The sequence below is a fragment of the Hippocampus bargibanti genome, linkage group LG05 (genome assembly GCF_051943395.1).
Source record: "Hippocampus bargibanti isolate YZ-2025 linkage group LG05, ASM5194339v1, whole genome shotgun sequence".
Lineage (NCBI taxonomy): Eukaryota > Metazoa > Chordata > Actinopteri > Syngnathiformes > Syngnathidae > Hippocampus > Hippocampus bargibanti.
Window position 1 is genome coordinate 20,468,736 of NC_142738.1, and position 27,257 is coordinate 20,495,992.

The window sequence follows — 27,257 nt, forward strand, 5'->3', positions numbered from 1 at the left end:
ATTAGAACTTGTCACTATACGTGATACTGCAAACACTTAAAAATAAAAGGAAATTTAAAATCATTTGTCCGCAAAGTTTTATGAAGTCCACCAAGAATATGCAATCTTTAACAAGATTTTACGCTAAATTACAAAATGTCAGTTTAATATAAGAAAAACAACAAGACGTTCACAAAACGAACTATTTGTTGAAAATAAAAGTAAACAAATCTTTTTCATTTGTTCTTGAGAATAGGCCTACATGCGACAGCGACACAATCACACAAGTCTCTGAGTACTTCCACTACAATCACAGCTGCGCCAATGCACATTATTTACACACTGCAGAAGAGCAAGATTTTTTTTCTTTTTTTTTTGTAGATTTGTCATTTCATTTATTTACCATTGATTTAATATGAATGAAATAACATTTCAAAAACATGTTAAAAGTGAAAAAATAAGTAAATAAAAATGTTTGCACTCACCAAAACTGTTGTCCTCCAAAACACTTATTTAAATACAAAATCCATTCTCCTTTCTTTCCTCAAGAAGACTTCAATGACTTCGTTGTGCAGTTTGTCTGTGCGTTTCAGTTCCAACAATAAATCCTTTTCTATCGACATGGAGGCCAGTGCTGAAAGCCGCGTCTGTCCAGTAGTGTTTCTGGCGTATGTTTTAATTCGCTTTAAGGCCGAGAATGACCGCTCAACACAAACCCTTTCCCCGCCTGGGACAGGTTAGCTAGCTCGGGGATCTGCCGGCCTCCTCTCACAAGGCTCTTCTCCTGAAAGGTCCGTCTTGGGAATGGCCTTGCAAGTATATCTGCTACCAAATCTGAGTTGTCCTCTCCTTCAGCCATTGTGGGTTAAAAAAGCGAGTAGATATACTTGGTTTTTCTGCTAAAGTTTCTGGGTCTGATCTGTTGTCAGCTTGGTTGATTTGCATAGCGCTGCTAAAGAGTTTGATGGTTCTCTTTATTTGTAAGTAGGTTCGTTGTCAGATCTCCCAGGCAGGTGACGCGCAGAGCTTGATCGCGGCGTGGAGTTGAGCAAGTCGCGCTGTGATGTCTGTGCCTTTGCGGGGCTTTGCAAGTCTCTTTGAGGCGGTGAGTCCGAGATGAGTCTGAGATGATTCTGCCCCGTGGTTCGCCCAATCTCTCTGTCCCGCGACAGCTGCTTTTATACCATTTTCAAGTGTGTGCTATGCGTCAGGGTGAGACGCACATCAAGGAGATCAAGGAATTGAAAGACATGAAATGGTTGAACGGCGCACTTCAAAATCATACACACGTGTGACGCCACACTGCCTCCGCTGAGGGCTGAGGTAAAGTGAGTATCCAATCACAGGACGCATACGTCATGTTCAACGCGAGGGCCTCTAGCTGGCCTTACTGTGCCAACTCGTGATCTGATTGGCTATCACAACTGTATATCAACTACATGTGCCCGTTCATGTACAGCGCACAGACACCCTCACTGTTGATTCTGAAGGCGTCGGTCAGATTTCATACAGCCTGGTGACACAAACTAGTTGAATTCTGATTGGATTAAAAACTCTGACCTAAAACTACAACACTGAAAGGAGCATAACCAAATGGATATACAGTAAAGTCTCGTTATATCGATATTCAAGGGAGTCCGAAAAAATATCGATATAACCGGGACTATCAATATATCCGACCCTGTTTGCATGTAATTTTCTCCGTGCGTGCATCGTAATAGTATCGATATAACCGGGACTATCGATATATCCGATATCGATATAACGAGACTTTACTGTAATATAACATCAAGAAAACAGTATGTAGAATAATTATATATATATTTAGAAAAAATACTTTTTTAATGAAATTGACTTTTATTATAATTATGATAATGATGTCTGATTATGTTAGGCCAGCAGAGAAGGCCTTGCTGGCCCTGACGGCCCACCACTGTGGTAACGTATGCAGAAGTAGAGCAGGCCTGACAATTCATGACAAGCGGATGCATCCCTGACGGTAAACGATTGCCCAGGAGGAGGAGGGCGATATGAGAAGCACATGAGATGAAGGATAAGTGTTGACGCCTCTGTGCGTCTGTTGACTTTCCGGACTTCATTTCCCACGAACGCTTGCGCCTTTTATAAAATCATAAGACCAATCATGGGCTCCTGGAGTTCCACACATTAAAAACATTATTTGGAGCCAATATTTTCCTGCGATATGGCAGTAGAAACTATTGCACCTGACTGGGAATTTGACCGTTTTGACGATGGTTCACAGAGTGAGTTATTGCAATCCGCTCGAATGCTTTTAAAGTGACTGCATCAACCTATAGCAGCTAGCAAGTTATTTAGCCCAAAATGCTCCGTTTCTTTGTCATCGTATCCGGTTTTGTAAGAACCCTTCATCAAACTGAAGCCCATGTTGCGTTGAATGACTATCCTTGAATATTTTAATAGTCATCAATATGAGACTATAAGATAACGCTCAACTCGTCGCGTTACACGAGCGAGAGAAAAATACTTCCGTGTTATCATGCACTCTACTGTCATAACATAAGGTACACCCCATCATTTGAAACCCATCAGATGTGTATAAGACATTGTAATATGACGCTGGCGTTCAATTAAAATGTAATGATTAAACGACTAACATTTTGCCTCGAACTTTAGCCAAGTGAGGCTAATTGATGAAAGATACCCTCTAACAGAAATACACACAGAAGTTCAGCTCAAGAACTACGCCAAGTTTCTGGAGGAGTACACAACTCAGCTGAGAGGCATTGAGGAGGCTCTTGATGACTCAATCGGAGATGTTTGGGACTTCACTCTGGACCCCATTGCCCTCAAAGTAAGGAAACTGCAATTCCTGTGAATCTGTTTTAAATACGAAGTGCCATAAAAAGTCAGGAGCCAGCTTCAGCGAACCGAATCAATTTATGCTACTTGATTCGAAAGATTAGCAATTTGTGGCATCCTGGCAGTCTGTGTAGCAGCTAACTATGATGAGAAAGTCCTGAAACCCCACTCCTGTTCCAACAGTCTGTATTCACAAGGACTGCACGTAGGTTGGCTTGTAAGCATGTCCTCACAGTGCACAGGTAGACAGAGACCCTGGACTGTTGCACAGCTGAACCTATACATCAACCAGGAATGGGAAAGAATTTCCATCTACAATGCTTCAACAATGTTTGTCATTTGTCCCAAAAAGTTTTTTTGGAATGTTGTTAAAAGAATCGATGTAACACTGTGGTCAACATTAATTCCATGCTTTTTTGGGAATGTTGCATCCACAACATTAAAGGTCAAGATTATTATTAAAAAAAAAAAAAAAAAAAGTGCCATTTTTAATGTCTTTGCTACTTCATTCAGAATAGTGTTACAACACCCTATCAGTCATGTTTCACTGAGGAGTAAGAAATTGAGATAATAATAATGATAACATTAATCAGAAGCTGACAAGCTACTGTATCCTAAAATGGTAGCTTTTTTTCTCGAAATCTAAAATTGAGTTGTTTGGAAGTAATACAAAGTACAGAGGTAGGTTCTGTGGTAAGGATTGGTCTCTATATGCTTGAAGTTTTAGTTCCAATGGTCAGTGGGGACCGGAAGTTTGGACAGATGAGGCTAACTTCATCTGTTTGGGAGGGTGCGATATTGCAGGACAAGCGTAATAGAAAAAGAAATGAATTGATGATTTGACTGGACAAAATCTGACCTTGTCCATAACAACACCAAAGTATGTGGTTGAGCAAATGTACAGTATAGTGATTAACATTTAGTTTCACCAATACTGTACTTTTTCTTTCAGCTCCTCCCACATGAACAGTCCTCCTTGTTGGAGCTTATTAAAACAGACAATAAGGTAAAGCCAAGAAAAACATTTTAAATTTAATTTCAATTATTTATTTCTTTGATCACGGTCAACCCTGATTTTTTTTTTGTGGGGGGGGGGGGGTGTCTGTCTTGCAGGTTCTAAACAAAGTCATTACAGTATATGCAGCTCTTTGTAGTGAAGTGAAGAATCTCAAGTATGAGGTAAAGCATGCAATTGCACCATAATAATCTGCATTTAATCTGTGTGTGTCACAGTATCCCCATAGACAGGATGTTCTTTCATGGCGCTTCTGTGTACTGCATAGTACATGTTAAAACTAGTATTGTACAATAAATACAATACATCATGATATATATTTAGTCATAATCTCTCACAGGCAGAAAACAAGTTCTACAATGGTTTATTGTACTATGGAGAAGGAGGTAATGTGACAGTTCTGTTTTTGATTTTCAGTCATTACCACTTTAATGTTGCTCATTGTTTTCGTATAGATTACTTAAAGCCATGTATGCCCTTTGAACAGTGTCTGACCTTAGCGTGGTTGAAGGCGAGTCCCAAATTCAGATGGGCCGATTCATCTCATTCTTACAGGTACCAAATGACAAGAATTAAAGTAAGAATTAATTTACAAAATATTTGCATTGCAAATAAATGACTTCACATGATCTATCAGGAGCTGTCCTGTTTCGTGTCAAGATGTTATGAAGTGGTGGTCAACATTGTTCATCAGCTGGGGGCCCTCTACAACAGCAATAAGTATGACCCATACCCAGAGGCCAAACATTTAAAGAGAACCAACTTCATAACAGATTATATTTACCGATGCATGCACATTATTTTTTTATAGCACACAGAATGTTAACTGTAAAACCAACCAATTGATTATGTTCATATTTCAGCAAGAAAATACTTTTTTTTTTCCCCACTGACCAGGTCTTTCATAAATCTTGACTATTTTACCAGCAAACAGTTAACCGAGTAATTTCATTATACTTCAGGGCTGCGACGAAAATTATTGATTCATCAAGTGTCCATTTCCAGGTAAGCCTTCACATATCAGCTGTGGTATTCATGGATGCATGTTGTGTCATGTTGCTTTTCCTTTTGCAGATAGTGTATGAACATCTCGGTGATTTGTTAGTGGTTCTACTTACGCTTGATGAAATCATGGAAAATCATAGCACGCTCAAAGATCATTGGAAAATGTATAAGAGGTGAGCCACACTATTTTAGTATGCAAGATCAAGTGAGTGTCTCATTCTTAATTCATGTTTTTCCCATTTGTTGCTAAATAATTGGATCCTAATATTGTGTCTGTGTCATGTACCGTATTATTTATGAATGTTAAACCTCCAATAATCCGTAATGCATTTTTATGCGTTGTTTACAGGTTATTAACGTCTGTGCACCACAATCCTGGCAAATTTTCAATTGCTGAAGAAAAACTGAAACCATTTGAGAAGCTCTTGCTGAGACTAGAGGGACAGTTGCTAGATGGCATGATACTGCAGGTGACATACAAGCCGTGCCCTTTCATTTTAAAGGACAACCGACGTCTCCGGACAAGTTGTGTCCATAATTTGTAAAATCGCTTCAAATGCCTTCTACTGAGCGTATTTTACAAAGATTCCACCGCATATAGCTAGCTATATTTTACGTTTTAAGACTCGAACTGAATATTCAGGAAGTCTTGTTTTTGAGTTGGTGATGAGTCCTCACCCTACGTCACTGAAGGAATGCAACTAACCGAGAAAGGACATACCTTACATCACGTCAATGCATTTTGCGGTACTTTGTTTGGTCTGAAAACTTCGTGTTGATCCATGTTAATGGCGACATTAGAAGGAAAACACATAAATAACACGATGGTTAATCGTTGCGCCAAGACTTCGACAGTGTATTTGACAAAACCTCACAGGAGACAATTTCCACGGAGCTTTGTCGCCATTTTCTGCCTTTTTTGGGTACTATGAGTACTAAAGAGTGTGTCACTACATTTCTCTCCAGAAGACGTCTTGGCGTGACACCACAAACAAGGGGGCGGGATCTTCTGAAACTGGCCACTTCCGGGTTCAATTTGAAGTAGTTTTTGGACACTTTAAGTCATTTTTATTGGTGTTTTGCATTTGACTAAAAATATCATACTGTATGTTTTGGGTATTTTAGATGCTATAAAATGTTTTTCTGATGTCAGTTAGGAAACAAAAAAGTGATGTCGGTTGTCCTTTAAATATAAAATGAAAAACCATCCTTTCTGGGATCCAAGCAAACTTGTAATGCGCCAGGGCACCTATTTTAGGTTCCAATGTACCAAGCAGTTGTATGATGAAATTAAAATATTAGGCATTTTTTCACAATTTCATTGCAAATAGTGCACATACGATTCTCGTCATTTTCACTCTGTTCAGCATCGTGTTCTCTCTCGCTCTCGCTCTCTCTTTCTCGCTCTCTCTTTCTCTATCTCTCTTTCATTATCTCTCGCTCTCTCTCCCCGCACGAGATTTTTCACGTTCACACTCATGCCACGATCTTGTAGGACAAACCTGGTGAGAAACCACACAAGCACAAGCAATCCAAAATGCACACAAAAAAGAGCCAAAAGCGATTCAACCCCAGAATTCACATGCTCATGTCATCTGGGAATGACCAATAACTTAGACCTTTCTTGTCATACAACAGGGCTGTGTGGACCAGAAATTCGACGATCCTGGGAAAGGAGTGACCATCACTAAAAACACCACTTTTGCTGAAGAGTTTGCCTTCAATATACGAACCATATTCTCCAATGTGGAATCTAAGATTGGTCAGGTTTAATTCTTGTGATGATTGCTTTTCAAACACTATTGTCACTTTAAATAGAGTGTTTTATGTCTTTGTGCTTGACAGGGGAACCATCAGAAATTGACCAGAGAGATAAATATACTGGAGTCTGTGCTCTTTTTGTGCTTCACTTTTACATCTTTAGAAGTGTAGACAAAAAGCTCTACAAAGCACTCCTCGATGTTTGTAAAAAGGTATTCAAATGAGTACCATATAATGGTCACATCTGAAATACCTTGCTGACAAATGTGCTTGTTATTTTTTCTTCAGGTTCCAGCTGTTACTCTGACTGCTAACATCATCTGGTTCCCCGACACATTCCTCCTTAGCAAGGCTCCTGCTGCAGCCAAACTGATAGACAAAAAAAGCGCCCAAGCGAATCGAGCACAACGAGACACCTTCCTTCAGCAAAAAGCCCAGACACTGTCCAAGTAATGATTTATGTATCTATCAATTTATTTATTTGGTTGGTTAGTTATCTATTTGGTTGTTTTTTAAGGCCAGCAAACATTGAAGCAGTAATAAAATTGGGTTTTCTTCAGGGATGTGCAGTCATACTATGTGTTTGTAACGTCATGGATGATGAAGATGGAGTCCATTCTGTGCAAGGAGCAAAAGAGTGACAAGTTGGCTGTAGACCTTAACAGCAGGTGTAACGTTTTTGTTCAGGTAAGACATTGATGTCTTCCTCGAGTCTCACGCTCATTGTATAATCTTCTCCTGTATTCAGCTCATTTGTTTTTCAATTATAATACAATAGTACATTTATTATGTTTTGTGTAGTTTTAAGGCTTATTTAGTACAAAATTATGTTTTATGGGGACCTGGAAATGGATTATTCTCATTTTTGATGGTTTCTTATGGGAAATAAATCTTTGTCAGACGAACTTTTCGCCTTACACACACTTTCCAATTAAGTTGGTAAACGGAAGTATCACTGTACAATACATTGTAACCTTTTAAAAACCGAGATAACTACATTGACGTGTACAATTACGCATGTATTCATTTTAACAGAAAGCTTACCTTGTGCCTCCTCCCCCAATCACCACCACATAGGGTGTCCTCTTTGCATACGGCATCAGTACAATTATCAAGACCACCATGAACATGTACATGTCCATGCAGCGACCCATGACCAAGACCTCTGTCAAAGCCCTGTGTCGACTGGTGGAATTGTTGAAGGTGCGTAAACCTGTCTGTCCATGAAATTGAGGCTGTCAGGACTTGGCAGACGTACTGATGTTGTGTCATGTCACTGTCTCCCAAGGCAGTGGAGCACACATTTCACAGACGGTCCATGGTCGTAGCAGATTCTGTCTCACATATCACTCAGCAGCTGCAGTCACAGGCCCTCAACGCCATCTGTGTCGCTAAGGTAACGCACAATTTACCGTATCTGTGTTGCATTACATTTCAGCAGTTTTGAAAACTGCTCTGTATCCTTCCTCCATTTAGTTGTTTGGGTATATTCATTACTTCATTGGGGTTGTAGACTGCAGTGTTTCTGTGGCTCTCATCCGATAAGTAAGCATAATGTGATCACTATAGAAGGGTTTTGGAAAAAGAAGGTAAAAGCTTTCTTTTTCTTGCACTGTTTGTTTATCCCCAGAAAAGAGTGATATCTGACAAGAAGTACAGCGAACAGCGTCTGGATGTGCTATCTTCCTTGGTGCTTGCCGAAAATGTTCTGAGTGGACCCAGCACAAGAGACAGACGTCTTGTGGTCTCTTTGGCTCTCTGTGTTGGCACTCAACTGGTAAGTGTACACAATTTGCATTGGCATAATGAATCACAATGTGCCATATATTTCTAATCAATTCAGGGGGTTGTGCAAATAACATGCATATTTTACTTGCCCATAGAAAACCTTCAGAGATGAGGAGTTACTTCCACTACAGCTTGTGTTGAAGAAGCTGGACCTGATAAGTGAGCTCAGTGAAAGGTGGGGTAAAATGAGGATGACTCTAAATAACATGGATGCGACAGATGTATACATCTATTTTACTTTACTTCTTAGGGTCAAACTTCAGTGTGACTGCAGCTTTCTGTACTGGCACCGAGCAGTTTTTCCTATCTACTTGGATGATGTTTATGAGAATGCTGTAGATGCAGCACGAATACACGTAAGAACCCTGGTGTATTCACATATCACACATATTACGTCAGTTTCTTTTACGGTGGAACCTTGATTTCACAGACCCGGAGTAACTTCTGTGAAACGAGAGCCGGAATTCTGAACTTTTGTCTGATATTCATCTCCTTGAATAATTTGTTGATGATTTGTTTTCCGACTTATCTCATCAGGCATTTGTATGCACCCGCATTTAGATTTTAAAAGCACTCTGAGATACACCCAAAGCCTTATCAGTGATTAATGCATCTATTTCACAGACTGAGTCTTAATACTGTTCAATACTTAGCAATGTATTTGTACCAAGACATGACAGATACTGCATTTCAGTCTCTGCTGCGTTGAATTTTGAGCTTTTATTTTGCCATGATTGGTACATACAGTACATGTTTAGTGCCCTGAGGGACTGTGTGCCCTCCATGATGCAAACCAAGCACCTGGAGTCCTACGACCTGCTACTGGAGAGCTACGCCAAGGAGATCATGGATGTTTTCAAAGAGGTGAGTAAAAGTAGACCACGGTAGAAAGAGAGTGATGCCTTCAAGGGTTGCTTGGACAGAGACAGAATCCTAATCGCATCATTTTTTCTGTGTTCGTGTTGAATTCAAGCACTTGCTGGATACATTGTGTAAAGAAATAGAGAACGACTTGCGGCTCTCTGTACACATGCACCTGAAGCTGGATGACAGGAACCCATTCAAAGTTGGCATGAAGGACCTGGCCCACTTCTTCTACCTCAAACCCATCAGATTCTTCAACCGATTCATTCATATCAAAGGTGCTGAAAAAGTCCAGCTTTGAAGAGCTGTGATCGAATTTACAATCGACAAAAACTGATGTTCTCAACTGGTCAGATAGTTTTTCCGTGGAAGTCGACATCAATTCATTTTGTACTGTGTGTCCTCATTAGGCTTGTGGATGTGCTGAAACCGATATCAATTGACTTTGTGTGAGAGACGACCCTTATAATAATGGGAATACGCAATAATACTAATACATTTTATTTCTATCCGCCTTTCAAAACTATCAAGGATGCTTTACAGTCCCAGGATAAGAACACTTTGAAGACAAACCAAATGTTTTTATTTTGTTTTGTTTGTTTTTATTTATTTATTTTCCAAAGATAGCCTTCTAAAACATGTATGAACTCTACAAAAACGGTAGTTACATGTTCAAAATGGCTTTCAGTGCACATCACTGTTGTACTTAATCAATGCAAATGTCCTTCCAGCCTACGTGACCCACTATCTGGATAAAACATTCTACAACCTGACCACTGTGGCTCTTCATGACTGGGCCACCTACAGCGAGATGAGAAACCTTGCTACACAGCGTTACGGGCTGAAAATGACAGAAGCACACCTGCCAAGCCAAACCTTGGAGCAGGTCTGTTGCTTTTTAACATATCCATTGTGGGAATGCTCAGCGTCAAGCGTTCATCAAGATGAAGTTGTAAACTAACTGTCAAAAGTTGCAATTGTGCAGCAATAAAACACACAGCCCTATTTACAAACGTGTTCAAATTCAAACAAAGAACAATCATGAGGTGGCTGACTTGGTTTCAATTCATTTATTTTTTGGACATTGCCTGGACAGTGAACACCATCAACAAACTTTAATATGATTTAAGTTTTTATTTGGTCTCCTTTAGGAGAAACTTGTCTCAGAGGACAGGCCCTCCGTGCTGCTTCATTCATTGAGCAATACATTTACATCACGCTACACAACATGCTGTACATTGGACATACTCACAATACATTACAATCATAGGCACACTCCACCCTGCCCTCGTGTCCCCTTGCTTGTCTGTCTGAATTCCTCGAATTGTTTGATATTTAAGCCAATATCCTGCAGTATGAATGAGTTTTTATATTGGTTGAATTTGCAGTGTAGGGCCCTGTACTTCCTTCCTGAGTGTAGGAGCTCGAATTGGGAGTTCAGCACATGGGAAGGATTGTCTAAAATGTTGTTGGCCTGTTGAAAAACAAACCTCAACTATGTCCTGGGGAGCAGTGGGCGGGGGCTGCCAGATTTCCTTCCCTGCTCTCTTCACCAAGCTGGTTACCTAAGCTTTAGAGTTTACACTCACTTTCCCGAACCACCTGGTTGGGTAAGCGCTGATCTTACCCAATGGTTGCCTGACTAAAGATAAAGCGAATGCTTCGGCCAACTCCAAATAGTCTCAGACATCACAAGAAATTAAGGCGCTGATGCATCTTCAAACAAACATTTGATACATGCTCAATCATCCCTAGCATAGTTTCTCGTTTACATTCAGCAACACATCATTATTTTTAGTCATACATTCCAAATCATTCACCTGAATCAGCTAGCACCATAAAAGGCAGCACTTTAACAAAGTCTATTATTTACATCAATTATATTTATGTTATATCGCTCTTCTAAATGTGATGTTTTCAACAAGGGCTTGGATGTGTTGGAGATCATGAGGAACATCCATGTTTTTGTCTCTCGCTACTTATATAACCTCAACAACCAGGTTAGAATTGTATTTATATATTGTCTTAACAGCACTGCCAACGTTCCCTCTGCTGCATTGTGAAGTACAGGTACTTGTTCAGCAACAGTTATTGTCTCATAGATCTTTATTGAGAAGGCGAGTAACAACAAGCACTTAAACACCATCAATATCCGACACATCGCCAACTCTATCCGGACCCATGGCACTGGCATTATGAACACCACAGTGAGTGAAAAAGAATCATCTGCTTTGAGTGTATCGTTGTGAGTGAGAAGTCACGGAAGGAATTGCTCTCTCCTTCAGGTGAACTTCACCTACCAGTTCCTGCGCAAGAAGTTTTACATCTTCAGTCAATTTATGTATGATGAACACATCAAATCCAAGCTCATCAAGGACATTCGCTTCTTCAGAGAAACAAAGGACGAGTCTGACCAAAAGGTAGGACAAAGAACTGACCGAAAGCCTGACATTTGAGAATGGAACATTTTTTTTTTCATCAAATTTATTGATGACTTTGTTGTAGTATCCTTTTGATCGTGCTGAAAAGTTTAACCGTGGCATCAGAAAACTGGGCATAACTCCTGATGGACAGAGTTACCTGGACCAGTTCAGACAGCTCATTACTCAGATTGGTAAAGTGTACACACACACACACACACACGCACACACACTGTGTCCGATATCGTTGTTGGAATGCTTCCCAAAGCATTTTCATCTAAGTCCTATCACTAATAAAAAAAAAAACACTTGTTGTTTGGCTTGACATTGAATCTAAAAATCATTACAAGGAGAGAGATTCGTCTGTGTAAGCTCTCAGTCGTACAGGAGTGGTCCATCGATGAGAAGGTTTCTTCAGCCGTCATCTGTACAAAAGTGAAGGTTTCGGACGTTTCGCCTCCTATCCAAGAGGCTTCGTCAGCGAACTAAAGTCTGACTGGTCGTATCGGCCCCATCCATATATCCCATATATCCCCGTTGGTCGGGGATGTAGGAACAATCAGTGCGGCCACAGGGAGGGGTCCCCCCCCGTCCCCAACCTGAGAGTAGGGACCTATCATGGCTGTGTCCGGCGCCACCATGTCTGGACATTAGGGATATATAAATGGGGCCGATACGACCAGTCAGACTTTAGTTCGCTGACGAAGCCTCTTGGATAGGAGGCGAAACGTCCGAAACCTTCACTTTTGTACAGATGACGGCTGAAGAAACCTTCCCATCGAAGGAGAGAGATTATTTCCAATTTTTAAATGCATTACCTTCTGTAGTGATGAAGTAACAAATGTGGACTTGACCATCTGTCTTCAAGGTAATGCCATGGGTTATGTGCGTATGATCCGCTCAGGAGGACTGCACTGCTGTAGTAGTGCCATGAGGTAAACTGTCCAATGATTACTATAGAAACATTCGTAATATTAACTCATTCACTGCCATCCCCGAATTTGTTCGAGTTTTGGTTTTTCTTGCAGATGGGGTGCCGATAAAGCACAGGTGAGACCTCTGGCAATTTTTCCGCGAGAGGACAGCATTTGTCTTTTGTACAGCCGCCCCCACTTGCACTTCATATAATCGCAGACCCATATACAGTAAAGTCTCGTTATATCGATATTCAAGGGAGTCAGAAAAAATATCGATATAACCGGGACTATCGATATATCCGACCCTGTTTGCATGTAATTTTCTCCGTGCGTGCATAGAAATAGTATCGATATAACCGGGACTATCGATATATCCGATATCAATATAACGAGACTTTACTGTAATTTAGGAAATAACTTTTTTTCTGATGAAGAAAGAGCGTCTTAATGTTTCCCGCACTGTATTGAAGGTTTATGTAGCCCTAAAACTCAATACTGCGTGGGTCCTGGAATTTGAGTGGCAATGACAAAAACCCTGGCACGAGAGTGGACACATTTTTGCACGTCTGGCAGTGAATGAGTTAAAAGTGAATTGGACGTGGGTTGTCTTACCACCAGTTTACTGATATCAAATGGCATATTTATCAATGCAAGGAGTCATTGTATTATGCTGTGGATCTTTGAAGGTTTGTCCCAGACTTGGATGATATTGTCAATTTCGAGGAGCTGGTAAAGGAGGAAGGACTGTCAGAGGAAACTCGGAGAGCTGCAGGGTAACGTATTGGTCCACCATGTTGGCATTATGGATGTCATGTGGATAACTATCATTCCGCTTTTAGATTCCAATAGGTGGCACAGATGAAAATAAATGTTAATGTGATTTTTACCTCATGAACTTTGCTCGTTGTATGCAGCGTGCTCGATTCCGTATTAGGAGATTTGACAAGCAACTCTGCCGAGGGGACGGAATACTTTAAGATGCTGGTGGAAGTGTTTGCGCCCGAGTTTCGACGAGCAAAGAACATGCACCTGAGGAACTTTTACATGATTGTGCCCCCACTGGTGAGTACCAAGTATTTTCTAGTAACGTGACCCATTTGCACTGCTAAACACCAGTGGCCCTATCGAAGCTCAAGCTTTAAAAGTGTGTGTGTCACCATAAATGGGTCATTTGTGTTATGAGGGTTTCAGTGGAATGGCCCATTTTACACTGGCAAATCAATTTGTCCTTTAGACTGTGAACTTTGTGGAACATTCCATCAGTTGCAAAGAGAAGCTGAACAAGAAGAACAAGACCGGAGCTGCTTTTACAGATGATGGATTTGCTATGGGTAAGTGACCTACATTGGGGAGGAGGGCACACATACAACGTGCTGTAGCATAGAATCTTAAACTCGTGCACACTGTAACATGTTGTTCAGGCGTGGCATACATTCTGAAGCTGCTGGACCAATACTTGGAGTTTGACTCCCTGCACTGGTTCCAGTCGGTCCGAGATAAGTACAAGAAAGAGATGAACGCCGTGGTGAAAGAGCAGCACCTCCACTCTGCCAGTCAGGATCAAAAGTTGCTGCAAACAATGAACCTGACTCAGAAAAGATTGGATCTCTACCTTCAGGTACAGACTTCATGTAACCTTAAGTTTTTCCTGCTTCTTAACTTATATTTCTTCTCCTACTGCTAGGAGTTTGAGCTACTTCACTTCTCCTTGAGCAGTGCCCGTATTTTCTTCAGAGCGGACAAGACAGCAGCTGAGGAGACTCAAGAAAAGAAGGATAAAGGTTTTTTGATGACTTGTAAATTCCAAAAGCCTCAAGTGACTGAGAAAAACGTCTTCCAGGCAAATGAATCAGAGTATTGATTGTTTTATTCATTATCTTTTCCCCCCTCAACAGAAGACTCCTCTAAAGCTGGAGAATCTTCTGATGGTCCCACCCCTGCGGAGCTGCGGTCAAAGTGATCCTGTTGTGATTTCAGCCTCAAGCGAACAAATAATGATAGTGAATGTGCAACAATATCAGAATACACCGTGAGCAACATTTGATTTAGGTCTGAAGACTGCAAGCTTGACTAAATTTCCTAAGAAGTTAGGAAATATTTTATCTTTTTTTATGTCAACGTTTCTGTGCTTTCACTAAGACTGTGCACACATTAAAACTGACTGACTTTGCAGAGTACCTTTTTCTGTCTGTCCATTTCTTGGGCAACATAACCTCATTATGATCATGGGAGAGCTGGAGTTTATCGCAGATAACTTTGGATCACCGGCAGACACCCTGTACTGTTTGCCAGTCGAGAATATTAATAATAATAATGTTAACAGTTCACAGCTTTTTGATTGGGCTCCATTCAAAGTGAGTTTTTTTCCCTGCCAAGTCGAATGTTAGTTAGATGAAACTATCGATGAGAAGGTTTCTTCAGCCGTCATCTGTACAAATTTGAAGGTTGTACAGATGACGGCTGAAGAAACCTTCTCATCGATGGACCACTCCTGTACGACTGAGAGCTTACACAGACGTTAGATGAAACTAAATAATCACACCCTGTGTTTTCCACAAGTTCCTCATCATGATATGATTGTCCATGGCCTTACCTGGTAGCTTTGTTCTTAACACCTCAGTATGCATAGGAGCAAAGTGTTGTGTGCCATATTTGCAGAGAGCTCATCATCACGGTCCTTTTACCACATTGTTGAAATGTATGTGTGCCTTTCGGAACTGTAGATACATCGAATTCATGAATATGAGATTAACATTGAAAACAATACACAGAATCTCTTGCGCAGTGCAAGATATTTTTTGCAGCACAGGTAATAATTTCATTATACACATTTGTTAATTGTATATTCATTGATGTGATACATGTAATATTTGCTTGAATGACATTCCATCAATTTAACATTTGGGTACCGAATTGAAGGCTAATAAAACTTTTGCGAATGTCCCCATTGTGGGACGGTTAAAGGCTTTCTGATTCTGAATGATTTTGAATTGTTAACATGCTTATGAAACGCAAAGTGTGTCTGTTGGGGGTAGGGGGGTTTCAAGTGATTTGGTTGAAGATTGCAAGAGCAATTTAGAACCATACAAGAGACAACGGGATTAGGGGAAGCTTTGTCTGCTTTAATACAGAGATGAAGCGGTTGCCTCAAGAAATACAAGACAGGTCTGCAGTTTTCACCACAAGTTTTCCTATGAAATTGTGTTGTCCAAACAGCTTCAACTTGCTTTTCTTTTTTCACTTTGTACTGATTTTTTTACCATGTTGGTTTTGTTTAGTCTGAGAATCACGAAATTTCTAGCGTGACTTTCCAACCTATTTTGATGCCCAAAGTGCTGTGTTCCAGGCCCCTCCACATATTTCATCCATGCTACCCTCAAAAACGAGGTACAAGGCAGGGCAAGATTTGTTCCAAAATAGATGTCATATATATATATATATATATATACTGTATACACATGTTGCAATCATATATACACATTCAAAATTACATTTACTGTACTAATTCATGTGATGTCAAGAAACAAAATGTACACAATTCTTAGAAAATTGTAACAAAGAGTAAAGTGTTTTGTTTGCTCTAAAGCAACTGTTTGCGTTTACCCACAAAGGGTAAAGTTTGTGTCCATATTGGTGGGCACCAAGTAGTCCACACTTCACAAGCTAGAGGTTTGGATCAAGACATCGGGGCAAACAGAATGAGAGGAAATTGTTGGTGGTGGAAGAAAATGAATAAAGGATGACAAATTGCAAATACCTAAACCAAGGGAAAAAACAGAAGCAAAACAAACGCAAGGGAGTGTTGGCATAATAAAAAGCACAAACAAATGTTGTGTTCTTTTATTACTAAATATAGTGCAACAATAAACATTGCATTTTTTTCACCCTTTCACTTGAGTTTGAGGATTTTATTTTGCCTTCCCCCTCACTTTTTCTGGTGTTACAAACGAGGGTCAGTCCTTCCTGGGAGAATTCAGGCTTCAGACGTAAACATAACACAGACCCTGCTCAAAACAAGACTGAAAAAAATCAGGGAAAAGAAACAGAATAAAAAAAATGTTGGTGTTCTGGGCAACATGAAATTTTGGAACAGGAGGATCATTCCGATGTCAGACACGCCTCCCCTGCAGTCAAACAGACAAATCCTCAAGGAATAAAAACCAGGCTGTGAGAACCACAGCGCCCTCCCTGGACAACAGTATTATGTGCAGGAACAGCTGTAGCCTTGCGGACAGGTCGGCCTTAGAAGGCCTGCTGGGCTGGGTTGTAGTTGAATGTTGTTGGCACGTGAGGCCTCTCTTCCAGCTTATCATACTCCAGATGGAATTCCTTAGATTTCCAGACAATAGTGGACATCAAAATTGAGCATTATTGCTACCTTGTGACACCGATCACAACACTGCAGCAGAGGATTTACCTTGGCCACTTTTCTCCAGTTAAGACAATCAAAAAAGTAGTAGGTGCCCCTCTCGTAGGCATTGGTCTTCAATGTCGGCTCCATGCCAGGTGCTCGTGTGATCCAAAGTCGCTCCTCTTTGTGGTACCGCCAGTCCCGGTTAAAGCTAGACAGACGAGTTAGAAAAAAACAGAAAGGTTAGAAAACCCTGGTCAGCAGATAGAGGTTGAATCATTCATTGTTAATTACTCACAGTTCTACTGCTGCCAGAAGCTGTAGTAAGTCCCCACCGTTCATGTAGTACAAGTAGAACAACAAGTCTTCACCATATCGAGACAGTTTAATAGCAGCCAGCTGGGGGCAAGACAGCGGGGGCACAAAAAATGAACACAGGACCAAAGTGTATACAGCTTGGACAGATCTTGAAAACTGCAACCATATACAGTGGAACCTCTTAAGTCGAACAATTTGGGATTCAACATACATTTCTGATCTCTTCAAATGCATACATCTCATGCGTGCGACAAGTTGGCAAACTTTGTGGGACTTTGACTTAAGCGAGCATCAAGTGCGTTTTACTTATTCAGCATTTTTCTATTGTCACTCCAAATGCGCTTGGCAAAAAGGAAAGCGCAACAGGAAGCTAAGAGACATTCCCGTCCTGCCTGCTCAGTCCAATGAGTTCCCGCTAAAGTGTGTATCAAGTCCAGTAAAAGGTCAGAATGGTATCATTCTAAAACGTAGATATCATTGTCATGTAAAATTAGGAATTACAAAATAATAGTTTGACAAAGTAAGCAGTCTTTTTGAACAGAAACTTCTCATACACAAACAGTCATCGCCGCATGGCCATGTCACATCGCCAGGTGTGAGTCGTGACAGTCAACAATTGAGTAAAGTTACTTCTAACACTGCCCACAGGTTTTTTGATGGCAACAGTCAATATTGACATTTCCTCCATGTACAATTATAAAAATAAAGGGGGAAAAATGGAGGCAGGCCAGCATCTCAAAACAGATGGCAATCAATCTTAGAGGTTCCACTGTACTTTATTTACCTTGTCCCTTATGTGGATATTGGTTAAGTACTCCGATGGAACATGAAAATCTGACAAAACAGCAAAAGTCAAATAAGTACGATAAGGGAGGCCATTTGTATCTAGGTTGCTTGCTTACCAATATCTTGAGGTCGACAAGGTGCCGAAGCCCAGGGTGACGCAAACTTGGGGTAAAGGTTTCTGGTAGAAGAGGAAGCAGGGTCAGTCACGTTTTTGGGACGCAGTCCATTTTAAGATTATTGTTTATGGCAGCGGTTGCAGTCATACTCTGGTGAATTCAAATTGAGACCCAAAGTTGTGAGGTCACTTCCGAGTGCCAGATGGACCATCCCAGGATCCGTTTCTGCTGCCCGGATGAAGGTCAAAAGGCCAATCATACCAAATTGGTCCGTCACCATGCCTGAGGGAATGTTCGTCACCCGGCCTGCAGTCATAAGACAGGACAAGAGTTTGGAACAAACTTTTATTGCCAAAGTTTATTATCTTAACCCTGCAATTGCGGATGGGTACTAAAGACAGTTGAAAAAAAATGTTCTGGGCAGGGACCAATTTGGGTTGATAGTTCTGAACACTGATTCACATAAACTCAAATGGTATCAGGTTTTGGTGCCTGAAGCCCCCTTTGCGATGCTGTGACTGCAAGGAAATCATCAACATTTTACATGCGGGAAAAAACATTTCCACGTTTGGAAGCGAGCGAAACTATAGCCGTTATGAAGACTGGTGCTTCATAGCACGCTTTGCTTGAGTGTGTTGGGGGAGTCTTCTTGGTGCTGGTGCCGGTGTCGGGTGGTGACTGACAGTGTGCCCACGTCACCAAAATTGGCGCGGGGATGAAAGGGAGGATGCCACCGGCATCTAACTTTCAGCCATCTGCGCCAGGAGCCTGGTCCCATTGCCTCGCGGCGGCATCAAGCGATCCGCTCACCGTCGGGCAACACCTGGATCCCTTTCTTCTGGTTGTTGTTCTGCGCCGAGGCCGTCTTGTCCCCGGGGAACTTTGGGCCATCTGTATTGGATGTGCTCTTGCTTGTTGAATTCAAGTTCTTTACAAATCAGAAAAAAATATAAAAGATCACAAAGCGTTGCCTCATATTACCAGGAGTGGTGCACTTACAGTTTTATTTTCATCGCTGGGCAACGAAGGGTCCTTATAATTTGGGCCCGGCAACGCAGGGAAGTCCTCATTATGGATTGAGAAATCCTGTGTCTGTTCGGTTGATGGTTTTGTCACCATGCCAACTTGTCCGTCAGAAACGCAACAAACAGATGAAACAAAAAATGCCATTGTCATAAAACCAGCATTATTTGATACTCCTGTTTTTCAGCACTTAAAAATACCTCCGATGGTGCATGTACTTATTATTTATTGTTTGAAAGAAACCTTTTTTGGCCTACCATAGGGAGCTCTTCCAGCCAGTGGGTTAAGCACCGGTGTTGGATTGCCGGTCCCTTCCCTCCGACTCCTGTCCGCTAATGCGGGGAAATCTGACAGATCGAGTCCGGCAAGGTTTTCACTCCCATCTACAGTAAACGGAAAAGCATGTTATTCACTAAATTCATTTCAAGTTGCTCAGGTTTCAGCCAGAAAAAAAGTCTTGATAGTACTGTACATACTGCATAGATGTATACAGTGAGACCTCAACTTACAAACACCTTATCTTACAAACGTCAAATTTCTGAAAATTAAACCTTATAATAAGCACTATTTTCACAATACACACCCACCACGGCTGGCGGAGTGATCTTCGGCGGAAGCACACAACCGAACAGCACCAGAGGTTAAGTTACCAACAGTCCTTATGGAAGGTGACTCTCCTTCCATAAGCCATCAACGACCATCAAAAAGGTAAATAAAACTTTATTTTACAGCACAGTTTATTTCTTTAATTACAGTCCTCATGTAATGCGCCTCTTTCCAAACAGCAATTCCCTTTGACCTTCGACCTCCAACGCCATTCCATCAAGCCATCAATGACCATCACAAATGTAAATGAAGTGACTTTATGATACGATGCACTGTATTTCTTTCATTACAATACGATAGCACATTTATTATACATAGAATAAGGTATGTTGTGTGTAGTTTTAAGGCTTATTTAGTTGAAAAGTATATTTTATGGAAACCCGGGAACGGATTATTCCCATTTTAATGGTTTCCTATGGGATTTTTTTTTTAGATACACAGTTTTCGTCTTACACACTGTCTGGGAACCAATTAAGTTCGTAAGTTGAGGTCTCACTGTAGATGTATGGATGGATGTACGGATGGATGTACGGATGGATGGGCATACGTACGTGCGTCCATATATAGAGATGTACGTACGTACGTCCATATGTAGAGATGTATGTATGTCTGTCTGTCTGTCTGTCTGTCTGTCTGTATGCAAGCATGCATGCAGGGAAATTCTCAAGGGGGCCTGGCATCTGAAAAGGGGGCCAAATTCTAAAATTGATGGGCCCAATTTAACTACATTGCCGAAGCATACAAAACTGATTGAAATAAACCAACATGCATTCAATTAAGCAAGATATTTCTAAATTGCAAATAAAAAAAATATTTGATTAATATATAAACAATTTTAATTCAAGTCAAATAATTGATTCATAAATAAAATGAACACACCTTTTCTATTTTCTTTAGTTACTACACAATCCCGTGCTATTTTGACATTCTATGGTATTACAGAAAATACAGAGAACAGACTTAGCACAATATTTCTTACTAGTGTCTACTTTAACAAATGTCTTTGCTTTTAAGATTAAGAATCAAAAGTGATGCAACAGATCTGAAATCACTCCCATTCGTCACTAAATTGGATTGGATTTGCCTTTATTATTATTATTATTATTAAATTGGAATCATGAACAGCAGTTTGCTGAAACAAATTGTCACTATCCTCTGTTGTTTCTTTAAAAAAACAAACATGTTTTTTGCTGCTTGTTTTTAATGTCTTTTAGAGTTTTACTTCTGTTCTCTCGCTCCATTGCAACCATCTATGTCGGTGTCGTTCGATGTAAATACTGCAATGCGCTATGGGTAAATAAATAGTCTATCTCTTTCGGCAGTTTGCGGCGCATCACGACAATTGTTAAAACCTCCGAAAGAAAACGTTTTCAATTGCTGTTTAACTATTTTTTCTTTAGCTATTTTAACAGAAGTATGTCATGTGTGGCACAGATCATGTAGCAATATGCGGCAATCGTAAGAGATGTGCGCTGGTGATGGCGCAGTGGAGTTACAAATTTCCACAGGCTGATAAATTCCTTATATGGAGCTTGGTCGCCCTCTTCTGGCTCTTTTTCAGACCAAAATAGCCCAGCAAAATGCATTGACGTGATGGAAGGACTGCTACAATGTGTCCTTTTTTTTCGGTCAAGGGCGTTCCTTCAGTGACGTCACGTACGGACTCGTCACCAACTCAAAAACAAGACTTCCGGAATATTCAGCGCGAGTCTTAAAACGTAAAATATAGCTATATGCGGTGGAATCTTTGTAAAATACGCTCAGTAGAAGTCATTTGAAGCCATTTTACAAATTATGGACACAACTTGTCCGGAGACGTCGGTTGTCCTTTAATAGTACCACAATTGGGAAATTTGCAATCCATTCATGCATGCTTGAATGGATGTATGGATATATGGATGATAATAATAATAATAATAATAATAATAATAATAATAATAATAATAATAATAATAATAATAATAATAATACATTTTATTTCAAAGCTCTTGAGGACACTTTACAGTTACAGACAAGCAAAGATACAACAATAAATAAAATACAATTATAAATAGAATACAATTATAAATGGAAACAAGAGAGAGCTACACAGAAAATGCAATTTTAAATAGGTGGGTTTTGAGATGGGATGTACTGTATATGTATGTATGCTCTCTCCATCGCATTTCACCCTGCGTGCAGTAAATCTATATGATTTCTTTTTTTTCAACCCCTGAAATGCAGTTTTTCCATGACATACTAGTTCATTGAGATGTACATAAGGTGTTGGAGGGTGGGGGAAAAAAATGTACTTTGAAACGATGCTTCGGTTTAACATGCTGACCTGTGCCGTTGAAAATATTGCTTGATAATGAGTTGTTCATCCCAAAAGCTTGGTTGCGGTTCATTCCAAATCCGGACATGCTGCATCGATGCGGAAAACAATACAAATTACAGATTAGACGTAGTTTAAAAATGATTCATAATACAAGTCGATTGTCAAGTGGAAAATCAATGTAATATCCACATGACGAAGCAAGAGGAGGTGGGTCCATCAAATTGAAACCTCACACCTGTTTACAGTGAAGGCCTGGCGTGCTGGTTGCTGTTTGGGCATACAGATGATACTTGGAGAGCTGCGATTGGGGCTGCCCAGGCCTGAGCTGCTCATACTATTGGTCCTGCCGCTCATGCCGAGGCCTTGACCGACCTGAGAGTGGTTCAACATGTTCCTCGTGTTCATAGGTAAAGACCCCCTGTTAAAAGAAACAGGAAATACTTTATTAGTCTACTTTGTTTCTCTTATTTCTGCATCAGGTCAGCGTTTAATTTCAGGTGAACTAAATTTTCATGTGGAAGGCACCTGCTCGGCGATGGAGGAGTATGGAGAGACATGGTGGGGACACCTGTTGTGGGGGTAATGTGACTTTGTAGCTGGGTGCTTTGCGTTAAATTTCGGTTTAACTGAGGGGTACTGTTCCCCATGCCTCGTACCGAAAAGCCGAGTGCACCTGCAGTAGAAATATAATAACAGAAAATATAAAATACAGCCAATTAATGCAATTAAGAGTCTATGCATCCAAATGTTTACAAAAAAAATACTGATCATACCTGCGCGTTCATCATGTTTGTGTAAAACTACACTTACAAGTCCGACACAATATATCTTTACATTTTTTTAACAATTCCAGATGTCCTTGGTTTGTCACTGTTTCTACTCACTTTGTGGACCATACAAACTCGCACCAAGCTGTGACAGCTGCCCCGAGGATGAGGACGGCGAAGGTGACGACAGCATCTGGGGAGAAATATTCTGTAAGCACAAAAGACCTTAGATAGATAGAGGAGACCACATTATGACGAAGAAGAGCTCACGTCTTTGTCCGACCGATGTGGGAACATCGACGGCTGGTTGTAGTACATGCTTTCATCAGTAAAGTCGTTGTCCACTACCTCAACGAACTCTGCAAATTTCTTTCTCGAACCAAACATGCCTTTCGTCACCTGCAGAGAGATGTAAATCCATTTGAAGGGAGGGGGTCACTGAACAAAAGAGAACAATCGCCTCAACAGATCATTTCACTTATCAGACCTAAAAACATTTGAGCATATTTTGGAGCACAGTTCAACAATAGGATTTGAATGCAAATTTAATGAGGATTGTGTATTTATCCTGGGATCATTGGTGCAATAGTCAGCTGTTTATACACAATGTGAATAATTGTCTTTGTTGTCACTTTTTTCTTGACAATTCTCAGCTATTTTTAGTTTACTTCTGGGAAAGGCATACACAGTATGGATTGGATTGGATATGCCTTTATTAGTCTCACAGTGGAGACATTTACATTTCACAGCAGCAAAGTGATGAAAGGAATGAAAGTTTAATGTTTAATGTATGTGAACCATGCGAGTTATTCAGTGAATATCTTTTTTCGATCTCGATGTCAAAAGGCACTTTTGCACTGCTCCTTGTAAACACAGTAATACCTATTGAGCCAAGCGCTTGGAGTGAACAGTACAGATCTTCGCGACACATTTCCCGCGATGCGCAGATTAAAAATATTACGATATTAGGAAAAAAAAATTGACACTTGTGGTCAGTGAAAATTTCGTGGTTTAACAGAAAATATATGTTTGAACATTTTCAGTTCTTGGATAGGATGCTAAGATGCTAGCGAGCTGAGGACCTGACTGAGAAGCCTGTGTAGGCAGGCTCGTTGCTTGTATTTAGCGTTAGCCTCGCTCGCTAATGCGGCTACGCAAAGCAATAATTTAGCTCACAACAACGTACATCCCTGCGTCTTTTACGTGTATTTATAAAACATGCAGCTTTGGCTTCCTAGCTGCAGACAAAAGACGCTGGATTGCAGATACCTGGAGACAGATGCCCCCTTTCTCGGCTCAATTTACGCTCCGTTTGCCAGGCTGCGACAATCAGATGATGCTAACAGCTAAAGGAACCGTTTTGCCGAGAAAAGCCACAAGAAAACAACGGGGCCAAATTCACTCATTCATTTCAACGAGCTGATTCTGCGCGTCCTATTGGAAAGGTGATATACAATTCAAAATAGCCTCACCGCATCAATTTCACTTGACTTCGTTAAATCCAAGATGGCTGTGTTCTCAACCGAAAGAAGAACAGCCTTTACCCTTTGACCTTACAACCTGCAGACCACTTCCGTACACAAGCCTCAACGGGTATGGAGTTCACATGGAATGATGCTCACCATGGAGCAAATGTACTAAACAATTACTTTTGGCAATAAGAATTATCTCACAACCCCACTATCATTTGATGATTGGCATTGTGATCACTAAAGCTCCCCTCCATATGCTTTCTGCTCAAATTTTCTTCAGGTTTCATTTATGAAACTACAATAAACTAGAACATTAACATTTTCAGTCTCTTTGCAATTCAACACATTACAAAAGCAACCGTTGGTGAAAATGATAAGAAAATAATGTGCTGTGCCAGCACTGCAGTCAGGTGCTTATCAAGGTCACCTCACAGTCTGAGGTTTCGTGTTTGAATCTCAACTGTTTGCATGTTCTCCTTATGTTTGACTGTTTTTTCCTGGCTACTGCAGCTGCTACATCCCACATTCTCAAAACATGCATGTTAGGTTCCCTAAAGCCTTTCAATTGTCCAGTGTAAGGTGTGAATGATTGTCCGGCCTTTTGTGCCCTGCAACTGTGTACAATTAAGGTATGTTATCAGAATCACAATCAGAAAATCTTGATTCGTCGCACAATGGGGAAATTTGCAGTCCACGGCAGCAATTTGAAAGGGGATGGGGTGGGGTGAAAGGATAGAAACAAGATATTCTAAGCATAGCAAAATAAAGATGTCAACTCTATACTGTAAATGTGCAAAACCATTTCATAAAAAAACTGTACATAGTGCAAGTATCAAGAAAGGCATATTGATACGTATATTGCATCAACCCATATTTACAAGTATCCAGATCTGGGATGGGCTCCAGATCATCCATGACCTCAGTGAACACACACAGTCTCGAGAGTGGATGGATGAATTTTTTTTTGGTTTGTTTGTTTATTTGGTTGCTTGGTTTTTAATTTGGTTGTCCACTCCTCCCATTATCTCGCCCTTTTCCCATAAATCTCTTGTTGCATGCACAGATGGACAGATGTGACAATTGATGTCTTCCATACATACTCATTTGACCTTGCAGAATCTGCTCATCCACTTACATTTTAACAAACCACAATATTATGCCTGTGAGAGTGACCGTTTTAAATATTTAACAGAACCTATTACATCAACAAGGTGTGAGTTATATATTAGAGGGACAACTCACATTTGAGGCTTTGGAGAGAAAGTCAGAGAGGCCAGACTGAGATGGTTTTGACATGTCCAGAGGACAGAGAATGACTATATCGGAAGAAGGATGCTGAGCCTTTAACTGCCAGGCAGGAGACCAAAAGGAAGACCTAAGAGGAGGTTTATGGATGTTATCAAAGAGGACATGAAGGTAGCTGGTGTGAGAGAAGAGGATGCACAAAACCGGGATAGATGGAGGACACTGATTCGCTGCGGCAACCCCTGAAGGGAAAAGACGAAAGGAAAGGAAAATTACATCAACCAGGTACACTGAATTACACAAACAATTAACACAATGGTACAGAAAATAGTGTTTTGATGTAACGACACCATCATTAAGCAGAAGTCGAACCCATAGTGCCTGAAGGACACCACACCTTCACCAGCGGCTTCCATGACAAACATTGTAGTTTTAAATGGTTCCAGAGGGAATTGTTATTACTGCCTTACAAGTGCTCCATCACATTGGTGGCTAGCCGGAGGAGATGCAGTTGCTTTCCTTGACAGGCCATAAACTGTCCTACACATTCCATTGACATTTAATCCTGAAATAATCAGAAAGAAAAATGTAGCTTTGCAAATAACATTCTGCATGTTAATAAGAATTTGTTGTCGTTTCATCCTCAAAGGCAAGCTTGAAGACAGTGACTTTTACAAGACAGTCCAAATGGTACAAGTCATCTGACTACTCAAAGGTAATAAACAAAACACATTGTCAAACTTGTCCCAACATGCTGTAATATTTCAGACTATTGACTGTGGAAGTAATGACACCTCATTGACTGTAAAGGTTCAGTCGAAAAGAACTCAGTTTTCAACATTGACAGATATTCCACATGTAGCTTCCTGTCAGCATCTACCAGTCCTTCACAGGATGAAGGAAGACGTGATAATAAAAAAAAAGCTGTCAGTGAACACAGACCAGTGCCTCTTGTGATAAGGAACATGGCATTCCACCCAGTTGCATCAAGTTTAAAAAAAACATCTCTGGTAAAGGTATGCAGGATAATGAATGTCAGTGCAACACTTGCTAAAGAGCTTTCTGAAACAAATTCAAATAGAAAATAAGTAAATGCATGTGAATCTCAAATGTTGAACGTAAAGAGCCAATGACAAGGTGAAACTTGTTACTATTGATGTGAATGCCACAACACCTCACACTTCTGCGCCTCCATATTATAGGAATATGAAACATTCTCACTCTCTGCCACAGGTGTCAAAGTCAATGTCAAATGAAGCATGGCAAGTGCCATGATGCTTGCTAAAGTCCGAACTAGTTTCAAATTGTCGTATGTCATTATTAACAGTCATTTCGGACTTGAAAATTATAGTTATTAATTTGTTGTGGGTTTTATATGTAACTTGTGGAGATAATACATTTTAATGGTTTCTCCAAATTCATAACAGCCCTCAAGAGGAACCCGTAACTACAATGTGAAAAAAGAATGAGTTTGACACCCCTGCACTATGCTATCAATTATAGAACGTTCCTATTGCGGCATCGTTTTATGCTGTTTGTTGTCATCTCTATGTGCTTCTGTCATAGTTGTAAAAAGTCAATCCTTTCAAGTCATTGTCACTCCATCTTGTTTTGCCAGATGATGAATTGTGTTGATTTTTTTTCTAAATCTTGTGACTTTTGCTGG

The 27,257-nt window shown here is 40.5% G+C and overlaps 2 protein-coding genes across 4 annotated transcripts; one reads left to right on the top strand and one right to left on the bottom strand.

The window, feature by feature from the left end:
- Positions 1-2,084: 2,084 nt before the first annotated feature.
- washc4 (WASH complex subunit 4) lies at positions 2,085-16,482 on the top strand. 2 transcript variants are annotated; one of them, XM_088997227.1, is made up of 33 exons: positions 2,085-2,243; positions 2,673-2,812; positions 3,773-3,826; positions 3,934-3,999; positions 4,176-4,221; positions 4,323-4,390; positions 4,473-4,555; positions 4,798-4,840; positions 4,910-5,013; positions 5,190-5,310; positions 6,479-6,602; positions 6,686-6,813; positions 6,890-7,050; positions 7,162-7,288; positions 7,679-7,804; positions 7,890-7,997; positions 8,232-8,378; positions 8,485-8,564; positions 8,640-8,745; positions 9,137-9,253; positions 9,363-9,531; positions 9,985-10,139; positions 11,179-11,253; positions 11,356-11,460; positions 11,539-11,673; positions 11,759-11,867; positions 12,542-12,608; positions 13,277-13,363; positions 13,505-13,652; positions 13,825-13,921; positions 14,012-14,208; positions 14,275-14,371; positions 14,486-16,482. In XM_088997227.1, the coding sequence occupies exons 1-33, from the start codon at positions 2,183-2,185 to the stop codon at positions 14,548-14,550; spliced, it is 3,516 nt and encodes a 1,171-aa protein (XP_088853353.1). In that variant the 5' UTR covers positions 2,085-2,182; the 3' UTR covers positions 14,551-16,482. The 2 variants fall into 2 exon arrangements, with proteins under 2 accessions (XP_088853353.1, XP_088853354.1); XM_088997228.1 differs by lacking the exons at positions 2,085-2,243; positions 2,673-2,812; positions 3,773-3,826; positions 3,934-3,999; positions 4,176-4,221 and having other exon boundaries at positions 4,365-4,390; positions 4,733-4,840.
- Positions 15,698-24,418, bottom strand: cnot2 (CCR4-NOT transcription complex, subunit 2). Of its 2 annotated transcripts, none has more exons than XM_088997229.1 (15): positions 24,347-24,418; positions 23,145-23,273; positions 22,992-23,067; positions 22,633-22,780; positions 22,343-22,525; positions 22,114-22,193; positions 19,442-19,567; positions 19,161-19,285; positions 18,972-19,089; positions 18,311-18,467; positions 18,162-18,223; positions 18,044-18,093; positions 17,240-17,340; positions 17,008-17,152; positions 15,698-16,919 (listed from the first exon to the last, which is right to left on the bottom strand). In XM_088997229.1, exons 2-15 carry the CDS (start codon positions 23,259-23,261, stop codon positions 16,833-16,835), a joined length of 1,575 nt encoding a protein of 524 aa, XP_088853355.1. In that variant the 5' UTR covers positions 23,262-23,273; positions 24,347-24,418; the 3' UTR covers positions 15,698-16,832. The 2 variants fall into 2 exon arrangements, with proteins under 2 accessions (XP_088853355.1, XP_088853356.1); XM_088997230.1 differs by lacking the exon at positions 24,347-24,418 and adding an exon at positions 24,144-24,317.
- Between the last annotated feature and the right edge of the window lie 2,839 nt (positions 24,419-27,257).